Consider the following 16,573-nt stretch of genomic DNA (forward strand, 5'->3'; position numbering starts at 1 on the left):
CTTTGCAAATGTTGGCGCTATTATTAACAGTTTCAATAGAAATCGCTTTGCAAGAACATTTATGTGCTGTGAATCGCTCCTTGCCTGTTTTCACTAAACGTGCATACAATTTATTATCATCATTAAAATTTAGTATTAACAACTACAGAATCTAAGCAAATAAACTAGTCAACGACATCCAAAGACCCTAGCTGCATCTACAGCCTATATTACTAACCCACATTACCATCAATTTATAATTTCACAAAATCTGTTAATTTCACAGTCTAAACAAAACAAACTAAAATAAATTAACAGTCTATGCCTTAGCTTCGCAAATACATCATACTAACTATAAATACATACATAGTAAGGATTCGATAATTTGAAAATTTAATTTTAATAAAAAATTCTATGATTTAAATTGTCTACCTAGTTACCGAAGAAGTAACATTCATTGCATTCAAATGTCGAAAAGCTAAGCTTTTCATTATAAGGTTTAAGATTCTGGTTATTACATTAATTTTAATTTGTCAAAGTATTAGATTGAATGTATGTTTAATTGCTTATTCCAATAGTGTTTAATAGAGAGTCGGTAATTATTATATAGCTACCCGTTACGTGTAAGTTTAGTATACCTTATTATTAAAGTTAAAAAAATATGTAGACAGATTAAAAATTAAATTAAGTTATAAAACGGTCTCAAATAAATTCGAAAAAGTTTTGAGACGTCAGTGATAATGCACCGCATGTAAATCTTTTTTTTTGATATACGTTTATTATTTAAATTACTGATGCGAAGAATTTTTAAAGATATTGTTAAAATCTAGAATGAATTATGAATAAAAGTATTTTTGGAACGACAGGTGTGTTAAACATTTTAAAACTTTACAAATTTTGTATGTTGAAACTTTTAACATTTGGAAATTAAACTAACTTAAGTCATTTTTAAAATAATGATAGTTCATAACTTAGTCGATGTATTTACGAATTTTATGAACATAATTACCAATAGTATCATCATCATAATTATTTTATAATAGGACGTCCACAGCTGGGCAAAGATCTCTTCCAATCCTGTTCTGTCCAATTAGACTTGTTCGATGGGGCTAGCGTCCAGCGGCTTCCGTCGACCTTGACGAGGTTGTTGTTCACCTTGCTGGTGAGTATCCTACGCTGCGCTTGCCAGTCCGTGGTCTGTTCTCTCGAAAGGTAAGACCCTCACGGTTATCAGTTTTGCGCGCTACGAATAATATAGGAACAACAACTTTATGGTAACTTAACTTAGTACGTAACTTTAACTTAATATAGATATAGTATGTTCATTCCAGTAGCTATTCATTATCATCTATGGATCTCATTTCAATCTCTGATAAATTTTTAAACCCTATGAACAATAAGATTTAAAGTGACCGTAACCATAAGTCATAGTATTTGAACTATTATATGTTATAACATTTTCTAGACGTAATTTTAAATAAATGTAGTGAAAAACTGATTTGTTTCATTTATTTGATCAAAAGGCGTGAGTAAATTTCCTTAAATATTGTCCCCTGTCTGCTTTGCGAACCTCATGAGCACCCCCTCAACCGTATTTGCCTTTGGAATTTCGTAAGATCTGTTCTTAAGTAGTAAAAAAATATCCTTACCAAATTTTAAGTCCCTGAGCCATATTTTTCCAGAGATATTACGATGGGTTAGTGGATAGGTGAAAATATCTTGCACATAAATATAAAAGGTAGAATAATTTTTTTTTGAGCCCAGCAACCAACCAGAACAACCCAGCTGTAGAGAATTAAGACTTGATATCGAAGGCCGCGGAATCCCAGGATGCTATTTTAAATAATTACCACAATTATAAAAATTATGTAAAAAAAAGTATTATTACACCACAGCAATCGTTTTATTTTTTTAATTATGTAAAATTAAATAACTTGTTTTATTTTAGACAATTTGCAAGTTGTAGACAATTTGCAATGCAGTTCAAACTAAAGTGTATTGTAAGAGATTACATTTAAAATATTTCCCCCTTTATAAATCTAAATGAATTTGTGCATAATTAAAAAAATAATGCACAAATCCCGTATCTGTGAAAAGTTCTGTTATGGGATTCACACTGAAAGATATGATCTTATGAGAGACATTAAGGAATAATACATAATATATAAGATATTATAATAAAATTAGTAAAAGAAAATAGCACAATCAATACAGATTATAGTAAACAATATATTTCTACATTATGATAATGCTTTGTACAATACTTAAGATATTCTTTAAAAATGCGAATAAAAAGGTAATTTTTTTAAGTATTTTTTATACTTTTATTTTAAGGTACTGATTATTTTTGATTACAAATATAAAGTAAAATTGAAAATGTCTCCAACAATTTACAATACGTTAAAATAATCATCATAAATGCTTTAATGTTTTTTTAAGTGTAATAACTGAAAACAGTTCAAGCGTCACGACACGTAAACCAATCATTCATATGTTGAACAAATTTTCGTTGAATGAATGGATTTCCGATTCTCGCAATTTCTGATGACACCAAAAAGGTTAAATATAAAAAAAAACTAAAAACTTAGAAAATTCTGTTCAGACCTATTTTTTACTGTTTTTCTTTCTGACAAAATAAGTGAATCTCGTTAGATTTTGTTATTGATAGAATTTATTCAATAAGTAATTCGAAACATTTTAAAATTTTCTTAAAAAAATTATTTGTAACGCAATCGTCGAAAAAAATTATAACGATAATGAACATAATACAGTAACAGTGAGAGTAATAAAATGCTAGCTTAGGCGTTTTCGACCATGGAATTTTCATTTTAAAAATTCACCTGTCTTTGTCGCTCTATTACAGACGAAATGAACGTTTTTCTGGAGAAAGTGGATAAAGATCAGAATATCACAAAACAATTTTGATTTTCTAAAAAAGCCGGGTAAACAAGAAAGCTTGATATTTGAGTGCCATAGGAGCTCACTAAAAAAAGTCTAATAAACTGTTTACACATTTGTAATTATTTATTAAGACGTAATGAAAACTATTTCAGAAGAGGATTATCGTGATTACATAGGTGTATAAGTACGATAGATAAAGGTTCTCTTGCGGTTGGACTTGTTAACTACTAGCACTTTATGAATCGAGAGTATTTTTTTCCATGAAGTTTCGTTATTTCTCTTCATCTGTATCTCTTCAATTGTAACTTTGTTAATATTGGCATAACGCCGCAACGATAAAAAAAAACTTAACTCAAGGGATTAAAAATTCGGGAGCGGATAAAGACAAGGCGGCTCGAACGGAAGAAAGAAATGATACATTGAAGCAGTAAAAATAGGTAAATAGTTGTAGCTTTGGATACTAATACTATAAGCGACCGAACGTAACAGCTCCGCCTTGAAGGTTTAACTTGTACCACTGAAGCAGCTGTGCTCTTGGCAAATCAAGTCCATTCAGATAAAGCCTAAAACTTAGCCTTTGTTAAGCTTATAATTAAGCTCTTCAACATAATAAAATTCATTTTTCTTCGTAACAATGAAATAAATTTGCGTAAAATAAAAAAAATTGTATGAGTTGTTTGATCACAAGACCATCCCGTCTCCAACTAATAACACCATATATATACCGACGAGAATATTTTCCGGTCGACCCGCTTCACATCATCTCATATAAAATAACTTTTTTTGGTACGTTTCTATAGCAGCCATGGTTGCAGTGGGCAGAGTTCTTATAAGTAGTGATAGTCACACAAGTTATCGATGCCTGAAACGTATGTAGGATACCAGATGTTGATACCGTGATGCATAGACAATTCAGACAAATCTTTTCGTTCAAACAAATCTTTCTATAGATAATGGTTATACCGACTCCAGGGGTAACAATGCTGCAGAAGAACTGGCTTCGGCATGGGATTTAAATCTACGCAGCCTATGATCCTGTTATCAGTTGATAAATCAAGATCTTTCTCATCAGACCGTTTTCAGGTCAAAACATTAAGTAATGGGCAAATTTTAAGGAAATCCGTCTGGTTGAGGAGGAGTTGCCATCTATTCCCAGGTCTCCAAAATACACCTCCGGCTGTCGCGACTCCGATTGCATCTGGCGACATAGGTCATATGTACTCATAGTCTTTTTAACAAACTCTATAAGGGCAACTTTGGTAGAGGAGGGTCCTGCTCACGTACTACTAAAGTGTACAGGGGTAACATACTACAAATCGCTAGCCACATCAAGAATCGGCTGACTACATTAAAGCACACCAATACTCAAAATGATCGCAGTCTTGCATAGTTGTGGGAATCAGCCCGTTATTAAATAAATGCAAACATACATACATACGCATGTACTTACAATCATGTTAGACAACCCTTAAATACTAGGTTATTTTATGGCCTCCACTATTGGGTGCCTCTATTTTTGCTATTTGATTTATGAGATGTTGTGCTGCTAGCTGGTCTAGGCTTTGTACAGCTTCATCGAAATTGAGCCCGTGGAAACCGCCGTGTCATGTGTAGATAAGTAGTGCATGACATATGCATTGAGGCCGCCGGGGCTCGGTGTGAGGCGTGTGTCCTGGCGTTGATACAGGGGAGCACATATTATTTAAATTCCGCTTTAAGGTCGGCGAGAAGGGCCGAGTGTTCCGTAATACAGAGAAAGTGCTCCGAGGGACCGGAGGCTTTGCGGAGTATTGCGGCAAGGATGGCAGACCTTGTCGAGGTCTACATCGGCTAAGTATTGTGAGAGGGCTTTAAGTTCCTCGGCAGGCGAAGGGGACCCGGTTTGGGGTTTGGAAGGTTACGGTTGCTCGTGAGCAACCGATGGAGCGGCAGGGAGGGTGGTGGGCTTGCCTTTCGGGTAGAGTGGCTTGGCCCAGGCTAAAGTGGCTGGGGGCGGAGGAGTGAGATGAGGTTTCGAAGCGGGTTTCGAAACTTTCTCCGCGGGAGCTAAGGAGGTTGGTCGGGCGACAACTTTGGGATGGCGGGAGGTCAAGGTGCCCCGAACAGCTCCTGTAGTTGGTGGGGTGGCCTTCGGTCTTACAGACGACACACGCGGGTGGTGTCTCTGTGACCGCGAGACGGGGACAGTCTGCAGCCCCGAACCCTAAACGGTCATACGGACGCGGAGTCACCCGGCATCCGAAGACACTTCCGACACTCCAAACGCCGAGTGTAGCGAATTCGTGCGCAGGGGCACAGAATTTGACGGTTAGCAACAGCAGAGAGGGCGGTGGGAAAGTCCGAAGACAATTCCGCAATCTGGGGGCCTCTCGTTCCCCTGTCCTATTTATGGGACATGGACGTTTTTTTTAATCTTTTAATAATTTTTTCACTTTCTTTTCTTTTTTATTTCCATACTCTTCCGTCTTTCTTCCTATGATCTATCTTTCTTCTTCTTATATACTATCTTTATTATTTCTTTTCAGTAATTAAGGAACACTGGCCTGTCGGCTTTTTCTTCCATTAATGAGGCGATGGTGTCCTCATTTATTCTTTTGCCTAGCTGCCTTTTCGGAATCGTACCGAAGTCCTCCGAATGCGGATAAGACGGCCACCAGATGCACTAAACACTAGGTTACCACTACTTGCAATATAAATAATTATTTTAATGAAGTCCAAACAATGGGCACATACTCGTACGTATCTTTCATTTTTTATACGAAAAGCACATGTGATACAATAAACTTGTGAAACAGTTCTTTATTATAATCGCTTATTACACATATTGTAAAGTTCCCTGACAATTGTTAAATGCGGGATATCCTGTTTGTAACGTCCGTAACATACGAAACAGTTAAATACCTGCGATAGCCAAAGTATTGTTAATGTGATGTCAACATTTACGCTTTCTACAAATGTATCATTATTCTTTCGCAGCAATCAAAGTTATGAGAAACATCGCGCTAGATCTCGTTTTAATTATCGAAGCAAATGTTTTTGCTCCTTAACCTTATTTGTTAATATATATCAATCAGTATCAATACGGATGTTTTAAATTTATCCATCCATAAATACGTTACAGTTTTTTATATGGTTAAAATTTGTATACTGCGATAAAAAAATTTATACATAAAATTCTCTGCGGAAATTGTAGCTCAGTGGATCTTAAATAGTTATATCAATGTTTTTAAAACTACAAATTAGCTTACGATTGAGACAACCCAAAGATTTAACATTACTTCTTTTTCCAAACAAAATGAATGAAAATCTGTTCAAAATAATCTTAATTTAAATCTTTTCTACTACCAACATTATCAGTAAATTTTAAATTCGTTCTCGGAATTGAATTTAATCTCTTCATTTGAACCATTATCTAGGCTTCAAAGTCTATGACAGTTATAATACTGGGCTTCTGAAGAGTGTCGGATTACTGCTCCAACTCCAGTTATTGGGAAAAGGAATTTTCGTAGAAAATTTATTTCCTATCAAAATACTATATCAAAAACTATTTATGTGTTACCCTGAGATTTATTTTACTTGTTTTGAAGTAAATAAATCGACGAAGCTTTTAGTACATGAAATAGGACTTTAATTGTGCAAATACTCTTTATTGGGTAGCTCTTAGTGATTCTGATAACTTCCCCCCGTTTCATTTTCTGACAAAACTTTACGAAATAAAATATATAAATTATAGATAAATAAATAAACGTTGATTTGAATTTTGTACGTCTCTACTCTTATCACTTATTAGTTTTAGATGTAGAAAGCTAGAACTGATAATTCTGACAACAAAAGCCGTAATTTTTTTTCCTACGAATTAAGTTTTAATAATGTTAATAAGTAAGTAGTAAGTTTTCCTTTCGCTCTACTACAATAGTCTTTATATAAATAAATAAATTCGCTAGAGAGGTATGTTATTAAAAAAATAATTAAAAGTTCATTAAATAGTAAAATGAAGTCAGGTAATATTCTGTTACTAAAGTGCCGCACTGAATTTTGCCTTTTGATGAAATTTCAGTGCATGTTCTGAAACTTTGCAGTGTATACAGTCAACAGAACGAAATTGAGTAAATGCAAATTAGAAACAGTTTATAGGAGTATCAATTTACAATTCGTTGATTCTTATGATTTTATTCCTCTTGCTGATATCATTTTTTATTGTAAAATTTATAAATTAACATACCAAAAATAAAATAAACTAAAAGCGAGTAATTTATAGACTGTGACACATACATGTCACGATAGTACGTGATATATTGACTTGAGACCTTTAAAGTATAACGCCGTACTTTATGAATGTAAAAGCTATTGTGATCTAATATTAAAACTGTATTTAGGTAGCAATGTTTATCTCCGTCACGCGTCGGTGATTGAACATCAAACATACGGTGAAAGAAATCAGAAGCAAAATCCTCATTGTCGCCAACACGCAATAATGAGAGAAAACACCATTGTTCCCCTTCCCATAAAATATTATAAATTCAAACGGCAGATTATTTAATGTTTCATTTTCGCAGTTACTATCGTACGAATCGTTAGTATTTGTTTGCTCTGTAATATTCAATATGAGAATTGATCCCTTAGTGATTTTACTTGCCATATTAGAGTTTTGCGAACCTAATAACGCCAATCAACCAAGAAGCGAGGGCTATGAGAAAGAATTAATTACTAATTTACTGAAGAGGAATAAAAGTTTTGTGAAGGATTATCGTACGCAAAAACAGGAACATGGCTTTTGGCCCCCGGCACAAAAAGAGAGTAGATGTAAGTTTTAAAATTATTAAAAAACATAGAAAGAGATAGCTGAAGAATTTAAAGTGTTAAATTTTTGTTTAACCTGCAAACAAACAAACAAAAACTTTATTTCAATCTCAATCTCGCACCAAGGAAAATACAACTGCAGTTCTGTAATTAATTTCCTCTGAAGGTTTCCGGCAACCTAATTACACGTCGTAATCGGTTTGTTTCATTGTTTTATTTAAATTCCAGCTCGTTCTTTTCATTTTTTGTACCACATCTAGTTTAACAATTATGCTTCTTTTTTGTCTTAATGTACAAAAAATATAGTTACATTTATAAATTAACTATTTAGTTTTCTTAATATTTTATTCTATTAATAAAATGCTTTTATATTACATTATGAAGTAAGAGGTAAGATAGGAATAAAGTGTTCATAACAGTAGTAGAAAATTAAAGTTTTGAGTGCCGTTGTGTTCTTTAATACAGCCCTTATATACAGGATGATTGGTTTTAGGTGTAAAAGCTTTTTGAATATATAGCATTTGTCGGCAAGAACCTTTTACACCTAATAACCTGTGTGTCCAACTAAGTAATCGCTCTAATATGTTACATCAATAGTTTTTTTTTCTATTGGAATGCGACTGGCCAATAACTTCTGGCATTACTAAATGGAAAAGGACACATGCTTAACAATATTTAATGTTAATATTCAATAATACGAATTTTAAAAACCTTTTCTTGCAATTATATACTTACGTTTTATATATTATTTTTTAAACCGTTAATTTTAAGAAGGCAGTACCATGCATTAATTGACCATAAACAAGAGATAGATTCACCCCTTTAAAGCTTTCATACCTACAATCAATCCTGTATAAACCAAAATGTATGTAAAAACATAGTCTTGGTTTTTTGTTTAAATCCAACAGTTTTATCTCTTTTTACTGTGGTCACTTTCCCGAACGGGGGATGTGCCGGTGCGGCGGGAGACAATGGCACCTGCATGACTGCGCGCGAGTGTACAACTAGAGGTGGTTCCGCAAACGGTTACTGCGCTAATGGATTTGGACTTTGCTGTATATGTAAGTAAAACTAAAATAAAAATTAAAAATCGGTTACATAAAATTTCAAAGCTTCACATAAACCACCATTTTTATATATAAAGTCACTGACACTAGTGACTCGTTATTGATAATTCAATAATTTTGTGATAAGTCAGCACAAGATGAGAAGTGCAGAAAATAAAATTTCCTATCGGATGTGCGTGCGCAAACACAACAATTAATTTTTATAATGCAAGATTTAAATTATCATTCATTTTTAAGGATAATTAAATGAGTAAAATACCTAAAGGTGACGGCTTTATAAAAATCCCTCGCTAATGAGTCAGTCTGATGAATACAGCATCTGCGTAGGTTCAGGATGAGATGCTATTGTTTCTTTATTTTTCGTAACATGGTGAAGTCGCTTCTTGTATTTTTCAGTCAAAATATAAGTAATATATTTTGTAGGTAATAGATATAGAAAACGTTGTAAATGAAAATCAAGTCGTAGAATACGTTGTACGTCATTTATGTTGAAAAAGCATTGTAAAATCGTAATAGTGATAATCCCAAAATTATATTCCCATTTAGAAATTTTTCACTTAAAAGGCAACTTAAAACATGAGCCCTAGTAGGTGCTTCTGTGAGTTTCGAAATGTCGCGTCGCATTAGCTTTGGTCCTCCAACAATTATTATATTTGAGTATCCGCCTAGAAAGAATTTGGCAAGGCCAACCAATAAATATTACAAATGTAAAACATCGTACAAAATAACATTTATAAAAAAAAGTAATATGTTACTAGAATTAACGTAATATTCAACAAGTTTCTCCTTCAAACAGTTATGACGTCATGTGGGAGCAGCACTACGGAAAATGGCACCTACTTCGTTAACACCGGATATCCAACACCTTACGATGGAACGGGATCCTGTGAACTAACGATATTTAAGTCACATCCGGACGTTTGTCAGATTAGGTATTTATTCAAATTGACTCTCCATGAATCGCTTGAAATATACTTTTTAATTTTTCACTCTTTAGCATTTTTGTTTTGGAATTTGGTTGGGAGGAGTTTGGCTTTATATTACGTTATTTACACAAATTATCTTTCTTTTAAATCTCAATTTAAAACTTATGTACTATCTAAATATACATCACGTAAAAAATCCAAACAAAAATAAACAATCTGTTTTTTATTACAGATTAGATTTTAATCGATTTACTATAGCCGGTCCGGAACAGATGAACAACGTGTGTAGTCAAGATCAGTTCATCGTCTCCGGTGGCAACCCAGTACCCGCCATCTGCGGCAGCAATCAAGGCAGTCACAGTTAAGTCGCAATAGTCAAAGATAAAAACAGGAAAAACGACTAAATTAATTTAATGTTTCTAATTATAATTTTAAATTATCTTTCTTGCTTCATTGTAAACTTTTCAGTTGTCCATCCATAATTAAAAATCATAGTTTTAATCCGGTGAAGGGCAACAAAACGTTTCAAGTTAAAAAAAAATTCCAACCACACTATATAAATTAACTTTTACTCTGATATAAGTGTAGCATTTATTTTTTTTTTTTATTGGAATAAGACCGAAACCATTAATTTTTAGACTGTACTTTATATTAATGACTACAAATTAGCTAAAAATATTTATTTCTTCAAAGTTTTTATATCTGTAACCAATAACCCGGTATATAGCCCCAGAATCTAAACTAGATCCACAATGGTCGCGTCTTTTTATTGATGGTACATCTTGATTTTGCATAATACAATCAATTTGTAACATTATTGATGTTGATCTTGTATCATAAGACCCATATCATTTAGTGGTAAAAAACAGTTATCTTAGAGATATTTAGATCGTTGGCCTGATCCCTACTTAATAATTCATGAGTAATATTAATAGTAAATAGTGAAATTTATTTGCTTCACAGAAAATTAAAAGTCCAGACAAAATCTTTTTTAAAAATCCCATCTGGTTCCGTAAGAAAAGTCCAGCGGAAAATTGATTATTATAATATCCTTTAAAGAAAGTCAATTAACGACAGTGCTGATAGACAATTCAACTATCGTCAAACGCCTTTGTACAAACTTCATGCATTTTAATGATTTAATCTTAACTTAAATTTTTAAATATATATTACTGTATATATAGAAACAAAACTATCTTCATCATCACCATTATTATTTCATAAAGCGTTCACTGCTCGACGTAGGCTTCTCCTATAGATTTCCAAGTAGAATTTGTTGCTACTGGTCAGCTACACAGTGTCTTTCCACAACCTCAACCAGGTCGTCAGTTTTCCTTATGGCTCTAGATCTTACACTGCGCTTGCTGGTCCGTGATCTTCACTCCAGAACTTTAATGACACATCGATCATCTTTTCTGTGGGTTATGTGACCTTCTCACTACCACTACCACTTCAACTGGTCATTCCCCTGGACTAAGTCAGTTACTTTCGTTCGTTTGTGGACCTTGCCACTCCTGATTTGATCCTGTAGAGGCTGTAAACCCTCTCCATAGCTAGCGTGAGCCTTCCTATAAGACACTGAGTGACCAGGCTTCAACACCGTAAGTGAAATAAATGGTTATAAATGGTTACAAAAAATTAATGGTAGTATTTAAGAAATGAAACATGTTTACTTTGGATAAAGAAGTGTAATAAATTACTGCGTTAATAGTTATTGATACAGGTGAAACATAAATATTGATCGAATTGTATCCAATAAAAATAGATAACGGAAATCATCTTAATAATATTATTTTAATGGAATGGTTGCAGTGTATATTGATGCTGGTATAGGTACTACAAATCCTCTGAAATTAACCTTCGTCACAAGTGGAAATTCATTTGAAAGGCTTTGGAAAGTTAAAGTGACACAAATACCTTGCAACACTATTTATAAAGGTAACATTTTCTCATAATTCTTCTTTCTATAAATATTTATATGTGTGTGTGTGTTGTCTGAATCAACAGAACAAAATGAGTCAACAAACCAAGATCCACATAATTCGATCAACAAAAAACTCTTGAATGATGTAATAAAATTTATTTAAAAATATACTTTTTATTTTAGATTTAAACACTACAATTTTGACTTTTTAAAATAGGAAATACACTTAATGCAAGTGTGCAATGCAATGTACTTAATGCCACGTGCAGTTTTCCTACCATTTAAGAATAAATAATTAATTTGGAACCAATAGAGAACATGTGATTATACACTGTTCACTTTATGATGATTACTCTTATTACGCTCTACTTTTAGCAACTAAATTTAGAATATGTAATAATGAAAATTTTATTATTTATGGGAAAAGTGTAAAATTCTTACAAATATTATGTAGAAGATAAACATACCTGGGATTAATACCATGTTTATATTCAAGTGTGAAATAGGATACTTGTAACTTGAAAATTTTCGCGTTTAAAAGAGCAACTATGGAGTTTCTTGCCAGGTTCTTATCGGTATCAAAATTTCGAACCTGAGAAAAATGGTTCCAATAATTTTATGAATAAGTATATTTATATTGCGTTGTACTGTGATCAAAAAGTAAGTTGAAATTGTCATTCGAAACCAAAAAGCCACGTCTAAAAAAAACAAAGATTTGGTGCTTGAAAATAGTCAAATGATAATTACAGACCCGGTGATACTGTTGAATATCATCTGGCTCAGCCCAAACCATTTTGGAAAATATTTTGTGTCTCAAACGCGCCAAATTTCGATTGGTTGATGTAATACTGGTTCTTCGCGACTCTTTTGCCAAAATCCTGACTCATATCATTCGGCGACCACCGTATTCGATTGATTTGACTCCGTACGACTTCTAGCTATTCATCAAACTGAATAGTCCAATACATGGATACCGTTACACGAGTGGATAAAAACAATCGAAAAAGGACTCGAAAGCTTTACTGGAAAAAGATAATTCCGACTGTACAGAGGACTGGATAAAGCACTGGTAAAGGGTACATTTTATAGGGCGGGGATTGTTTTGAAGGTAATAAAATTGATGTGGAAGAATATATAAAAAATTTACATTTAATAAACAAATTCTTACTTTTTGATCACAGTATCTAAATGCAAAGGATATTCATAAGAACATTGTTTATTACCATATAAATTGGGATTGAATTAAAACTCCACATTTAACAAAAAAAATGACGTAATTAACAGCTGATGAAGGTTGCCTTCAGTACTACACAGGAGTGTCTGGGCAACTTAAATCATTCAACTACGATCCCGCTTCTGGACTTCAATTAAGTAATCAAGATTATGGCATCTGTGTTCGAATGGAAAGAAACTTCTGCGGCATCCAGTACACAGCCTGCCCGGACACAGGTTTCAAATTTCTTTACACGCATTTTATTCAAAGATGATATTTTACTTTTTTTTACTCGTTTTAAAACCATGTCTGGTCTATTTTTTTTAGTCATGTACAACTAAAATATTCATTTTTAAATTAAATGTTTTACTATAGCTAAGATTAAAAATATGAAAACCGCTTTCTTTTACTTCTTATCTCAAAATTTGCATTGTAATAATTTTAAACAATGTTATTGGATAAAAAAATATAACAATATATCGGGCATTTCTGATCGATTGTAAAATGTTGTAAACATTTTTCATTTAGAAGAAAAATGTCACATTGCATCTTTCGTTATTAGCCATACCTTCGTAACTGGCCTACTCCACGTACTGGAAAACTGAAAAGTCGACCTAGAATTTGAGATGGCATTTCCAATACACAAGTTCCTATTAAAAAATTTTCCGATAAATATTCGTAAAAGATGTACTTTATTGCGCGCAAGTACTTTTCACATTCTAATATATGTGAGCGGCAGGGCGGGTGAGGTAGATCAAAGTCAAGCAAATTCTCATATATCTCGTATGCATTTTGTCAGTTACTCCTTTACCTTTACCGCATTTATATTTAAAAATTATATTTTTCAGTAAACAACCGCTCGCGGGCATTTACGCTGAGCGGTAACAGTAACACTCCAGTGAACTCCATGATCGGCTCTGGAGCAGGGCCTAATAATTGCGCCAATGATTGGTTATTGGTCCCATGCGCCGCAAACGTCGGCCGACTACAGCCAGCTCAGGCTTTGTGCACAGATAGAATTTGCGGAGGAACTTTCTCTGCCGATCTTTCAATGCAAGCTTCGTCCGTTCTAAGTAAATATTTATTTTTATTCTAATAACATAACAAAGCTGTTTTAAAGGGTTAGCTCGGAGCACATGTTGATTTTACAAAATATCACAGCAGTATGATATTTCTTGCATGGTTATAGAGCGAGGGATATAAAGATATCATTTTAAAGGTAAGTAAATTAAATTTTAAAAGTAATGGTACTTATCGAAGCTTACATTAGTTATTCTTTTATTGATAACAATTCTGGTTATGATCTGATAAATAATAAAACGAAAGAGTGGACAGAAGATTTTTGTTTGTTTCTGAGGAGTATCTAGAGGAAACTATCAAAGTCATAAAACACATATGACACTATATATATGAGATACGCTCACATATGTGAAATAGAGTAAGTTTTCTAATTATGGACTAAACTAACAATCCAAGGACGGTTTTCCCATAAAATCGTCATTAACAACTTTTCCCTCTTCACTCGTTCACTCGATTAGTTTCATATTGTAATGAATTTTTACCAAGCCTAAAATGAATATCCAGAGGGAATAATTTATACGCAATTAATTAATAGCAAAACGTTGTAATTAGAAATAGGCTCTAGGGCTTTACTGACCTCGACGTACATACATGCGTTTTTATTTTAATTTAATCATTGAAGTTACTTTGAAAAAAAATCTACTGATTTTTAATATGTTTATGTAGATTTTCTATACATTAATTAATTCAAATTATAATCAACTTAGGATCATTTACAATGATCATTTGTGTACGCCATGACAAGAATGTCAGATGAGCCAAGTTTAATAAAAAAAAAACAATCAGATCCAACTCCTATATAATGACATCCTTCTACGAAGACTTGGACGATTTTTTTGGTGATGAATATCCTTAAAAGATGAGCAATCCATTTCAAAGCTTTGATTATCACTTAAAAATATACAGAAATAAAACTCTTTATAAGTTTTTATTTAACAATTTTTAAATTAATTAAATCGTTATTAATAGCTTTACAAATGAGTTTATAAATGATACCGTACACATGATTGTTACCTAAAAGTCGTTGAATGTTTAACATAATTTTATCTGAATCCATTGTAATTTAAGTTAGCAAACAATGCACACTTTATAGGACTATCTTGATAAGCGCCGTTTTCGAAAATTAAATTTAAAAAATTTAATTTTCCTTTGTCACTTTTGTACGAGTATGTCATCATAATACTTATCAACAAAAACGGACTTTTGACGAGGAAGTTTTGTCGAAGTGTTATATTTATTTTGTTAAAAGTCGTTATAGAAAATATTATAAAACCTTTATTTAAAATTTAAACTTGGTTCGATGTAACATAGCGAAACATGTTTTAAATAAAGCAAGGAAGAATTCAAATATGACATGTAATTTAAAAAAAAATGTAAAATAATCTACATCTTTAAAGTGGTGACACGAACCTACCTAGGCAGCGTGACAAAACATATGTACAAACATATATATTCTCATACTTTCGTAAGTTTTAGTGGCTTCCGTAAATGCGCTAAAGGCTTACGGTAACTCACTGCAAGGCATGTCATTATTTAGAGAGCTCCATTTTCTAACAAAAAATATAATAACATAGTAAGTACAATTAAATATTTATATCGATTTAATATGAAAATACGTTGAAAATTGAGGCCTTTAGTAGCACTTTTGACACGTCAATTATTTCAATATTATAAGTAGTAACCTATCGCCAGCTCGGAAAACTGATCTGCCGAGAAGACCCGGGCAAAAACTTAAAAGTTTCTCTTTTGAAATTAAATTTAACAATGTTTTATTTACAACTTAATATATCAATAATATAAAATTGTGGCGTTAGAGTCCTCAACTAAATTATTTAATATGTTAACTTATTTTTTTTATTTAATTCTTTGTGATTCGTTTATTAATTCTCAGCACTGATTACGATACAGTCTCTTTTGTTATCTGATCAACAATCTCCACAATCTGTTAATTGACGTTAATAAATAAACAAGGTATAAGAAACTGTCTGCATTTTTATAATAAATAAGTGACTTAACTTATTCTACATTTTATTAAATTTTGATCAAAATCTCAATGAAACACTCCACCGTAGCTCGGATTTCCAATTACAGCGGAACTGGTCGCAGTACACCGCAAGCGTAATGTTCAAAAGGGTGTCCGGCATCTAACTTCTGAAAACCAGCAATATTAAAATTCTACAACAACTATAGTTCCAAAAAAGCTACACCCTTTTATAAATAGTAAAATAAATATTTTAAAATTAAACGTATACATCAAAAATAGAGTAAGAATTTTACTTATAATTATTCACATTCGTTACATTCCTTGCTGTTGATTTTAATACTCTCGTAAATAAGCTTGCATATTTATATATGCATACCCATTGAACGACATAGTTTTTAATTTAGGCTGGCATAATTAGGCTGAAACTACAATTGAAACAAAGATTGTTAACGTCAGTAACTACAGGTTTGACTACATTATCAAATTATTTTTATGAAAGTGGAATGAAGTAATTTAAGCGTATATATTAATTATTTACAAATTGTGTTCTATTTGCAGGTACGGTAAAGCCCTTCCGTCTCTGGTTTCACACGGACAATGTGGAAGCGCCCGTTGACATAGGAAACAGGGGATTCTGTTTAAATTACATACAACAGCCTTGTACCAATAATGTTATTTAAATACTATTAATGTATTAAT

General features: G+C 32.6%; 1 protein-coding gene across 1 annotated transcript; it reads left to right on the plus strand.

Moving 5' to 3' along the window:
* Nucleotides 1-7,484: 7,484 nt before the first annotated feature.
* Nucleotides 7,485-16,554, plus strand: LOC137931071 (uncharacterized). The gene is made up of 8 exons (XM_068774506.1): nt 7,485-7,683; nt 8,589-8,741; nt 9,544-9,679; nt 9,906-10,033; nt 11,486-11,611; nt 12,882-13,046; nt 13,659-13,883; nt 16,433-16,554. The coding sequence occupies exons 1-8, from the start codon at nt 7,485-7,487 to the stop codon at nt 16,552-16,554; spliced, it is 1,254 nt and encodes a 417-aa protein (XP_068630607.1).
* The last annotated feature ends 19 nt before the right edge of the window (nt 16,555-16,573 follow it).

Source organism: Battus philenor, unplaced genomic scaffold (genome assembly GCF_028537555.1).
Source record: "Battus philenor isolate CCGP_79_NKW_IND1 unplaced genomic scaffold, ilBatPhil1.0.hap1 SCAF_1, whole genome shotgun sequence".
Classification (NCBI taxonomy): Eukaryota; Metazoa; Arthropoda; class Insecta; order Lepidoptera; family Papilionidae; genus Battus; species Battus philenor.

What these genes read in the sequence shown, in the direction of transcription:
- LOC137931071 (XM_068774506.1), top strand. Translation starts at nt 7,485, where the DNA reads ATGAGAATTGATCCCTTAGTGATTTTACTTGCCATATTAGAGTTTTGC. An exon ending in GGCACAAAAAGAGAGTAGAT is followed by an intron (nt 7,684 to 8,588) that starts GTAAGTTTTAAA and finishes TAAATCCAACAG; the next exon opens with TTTTATCTCTTTTTACTGTG. An exon ending in GCAAGCTTCGTCCGTTCTAA is followed by an intron (nt 13,884 to 16,432) that starts GTAAATATTTAT and finishes TTCTATTTGCAG; the next exon opens with GTACGGTAAAGCCCTTCCGT.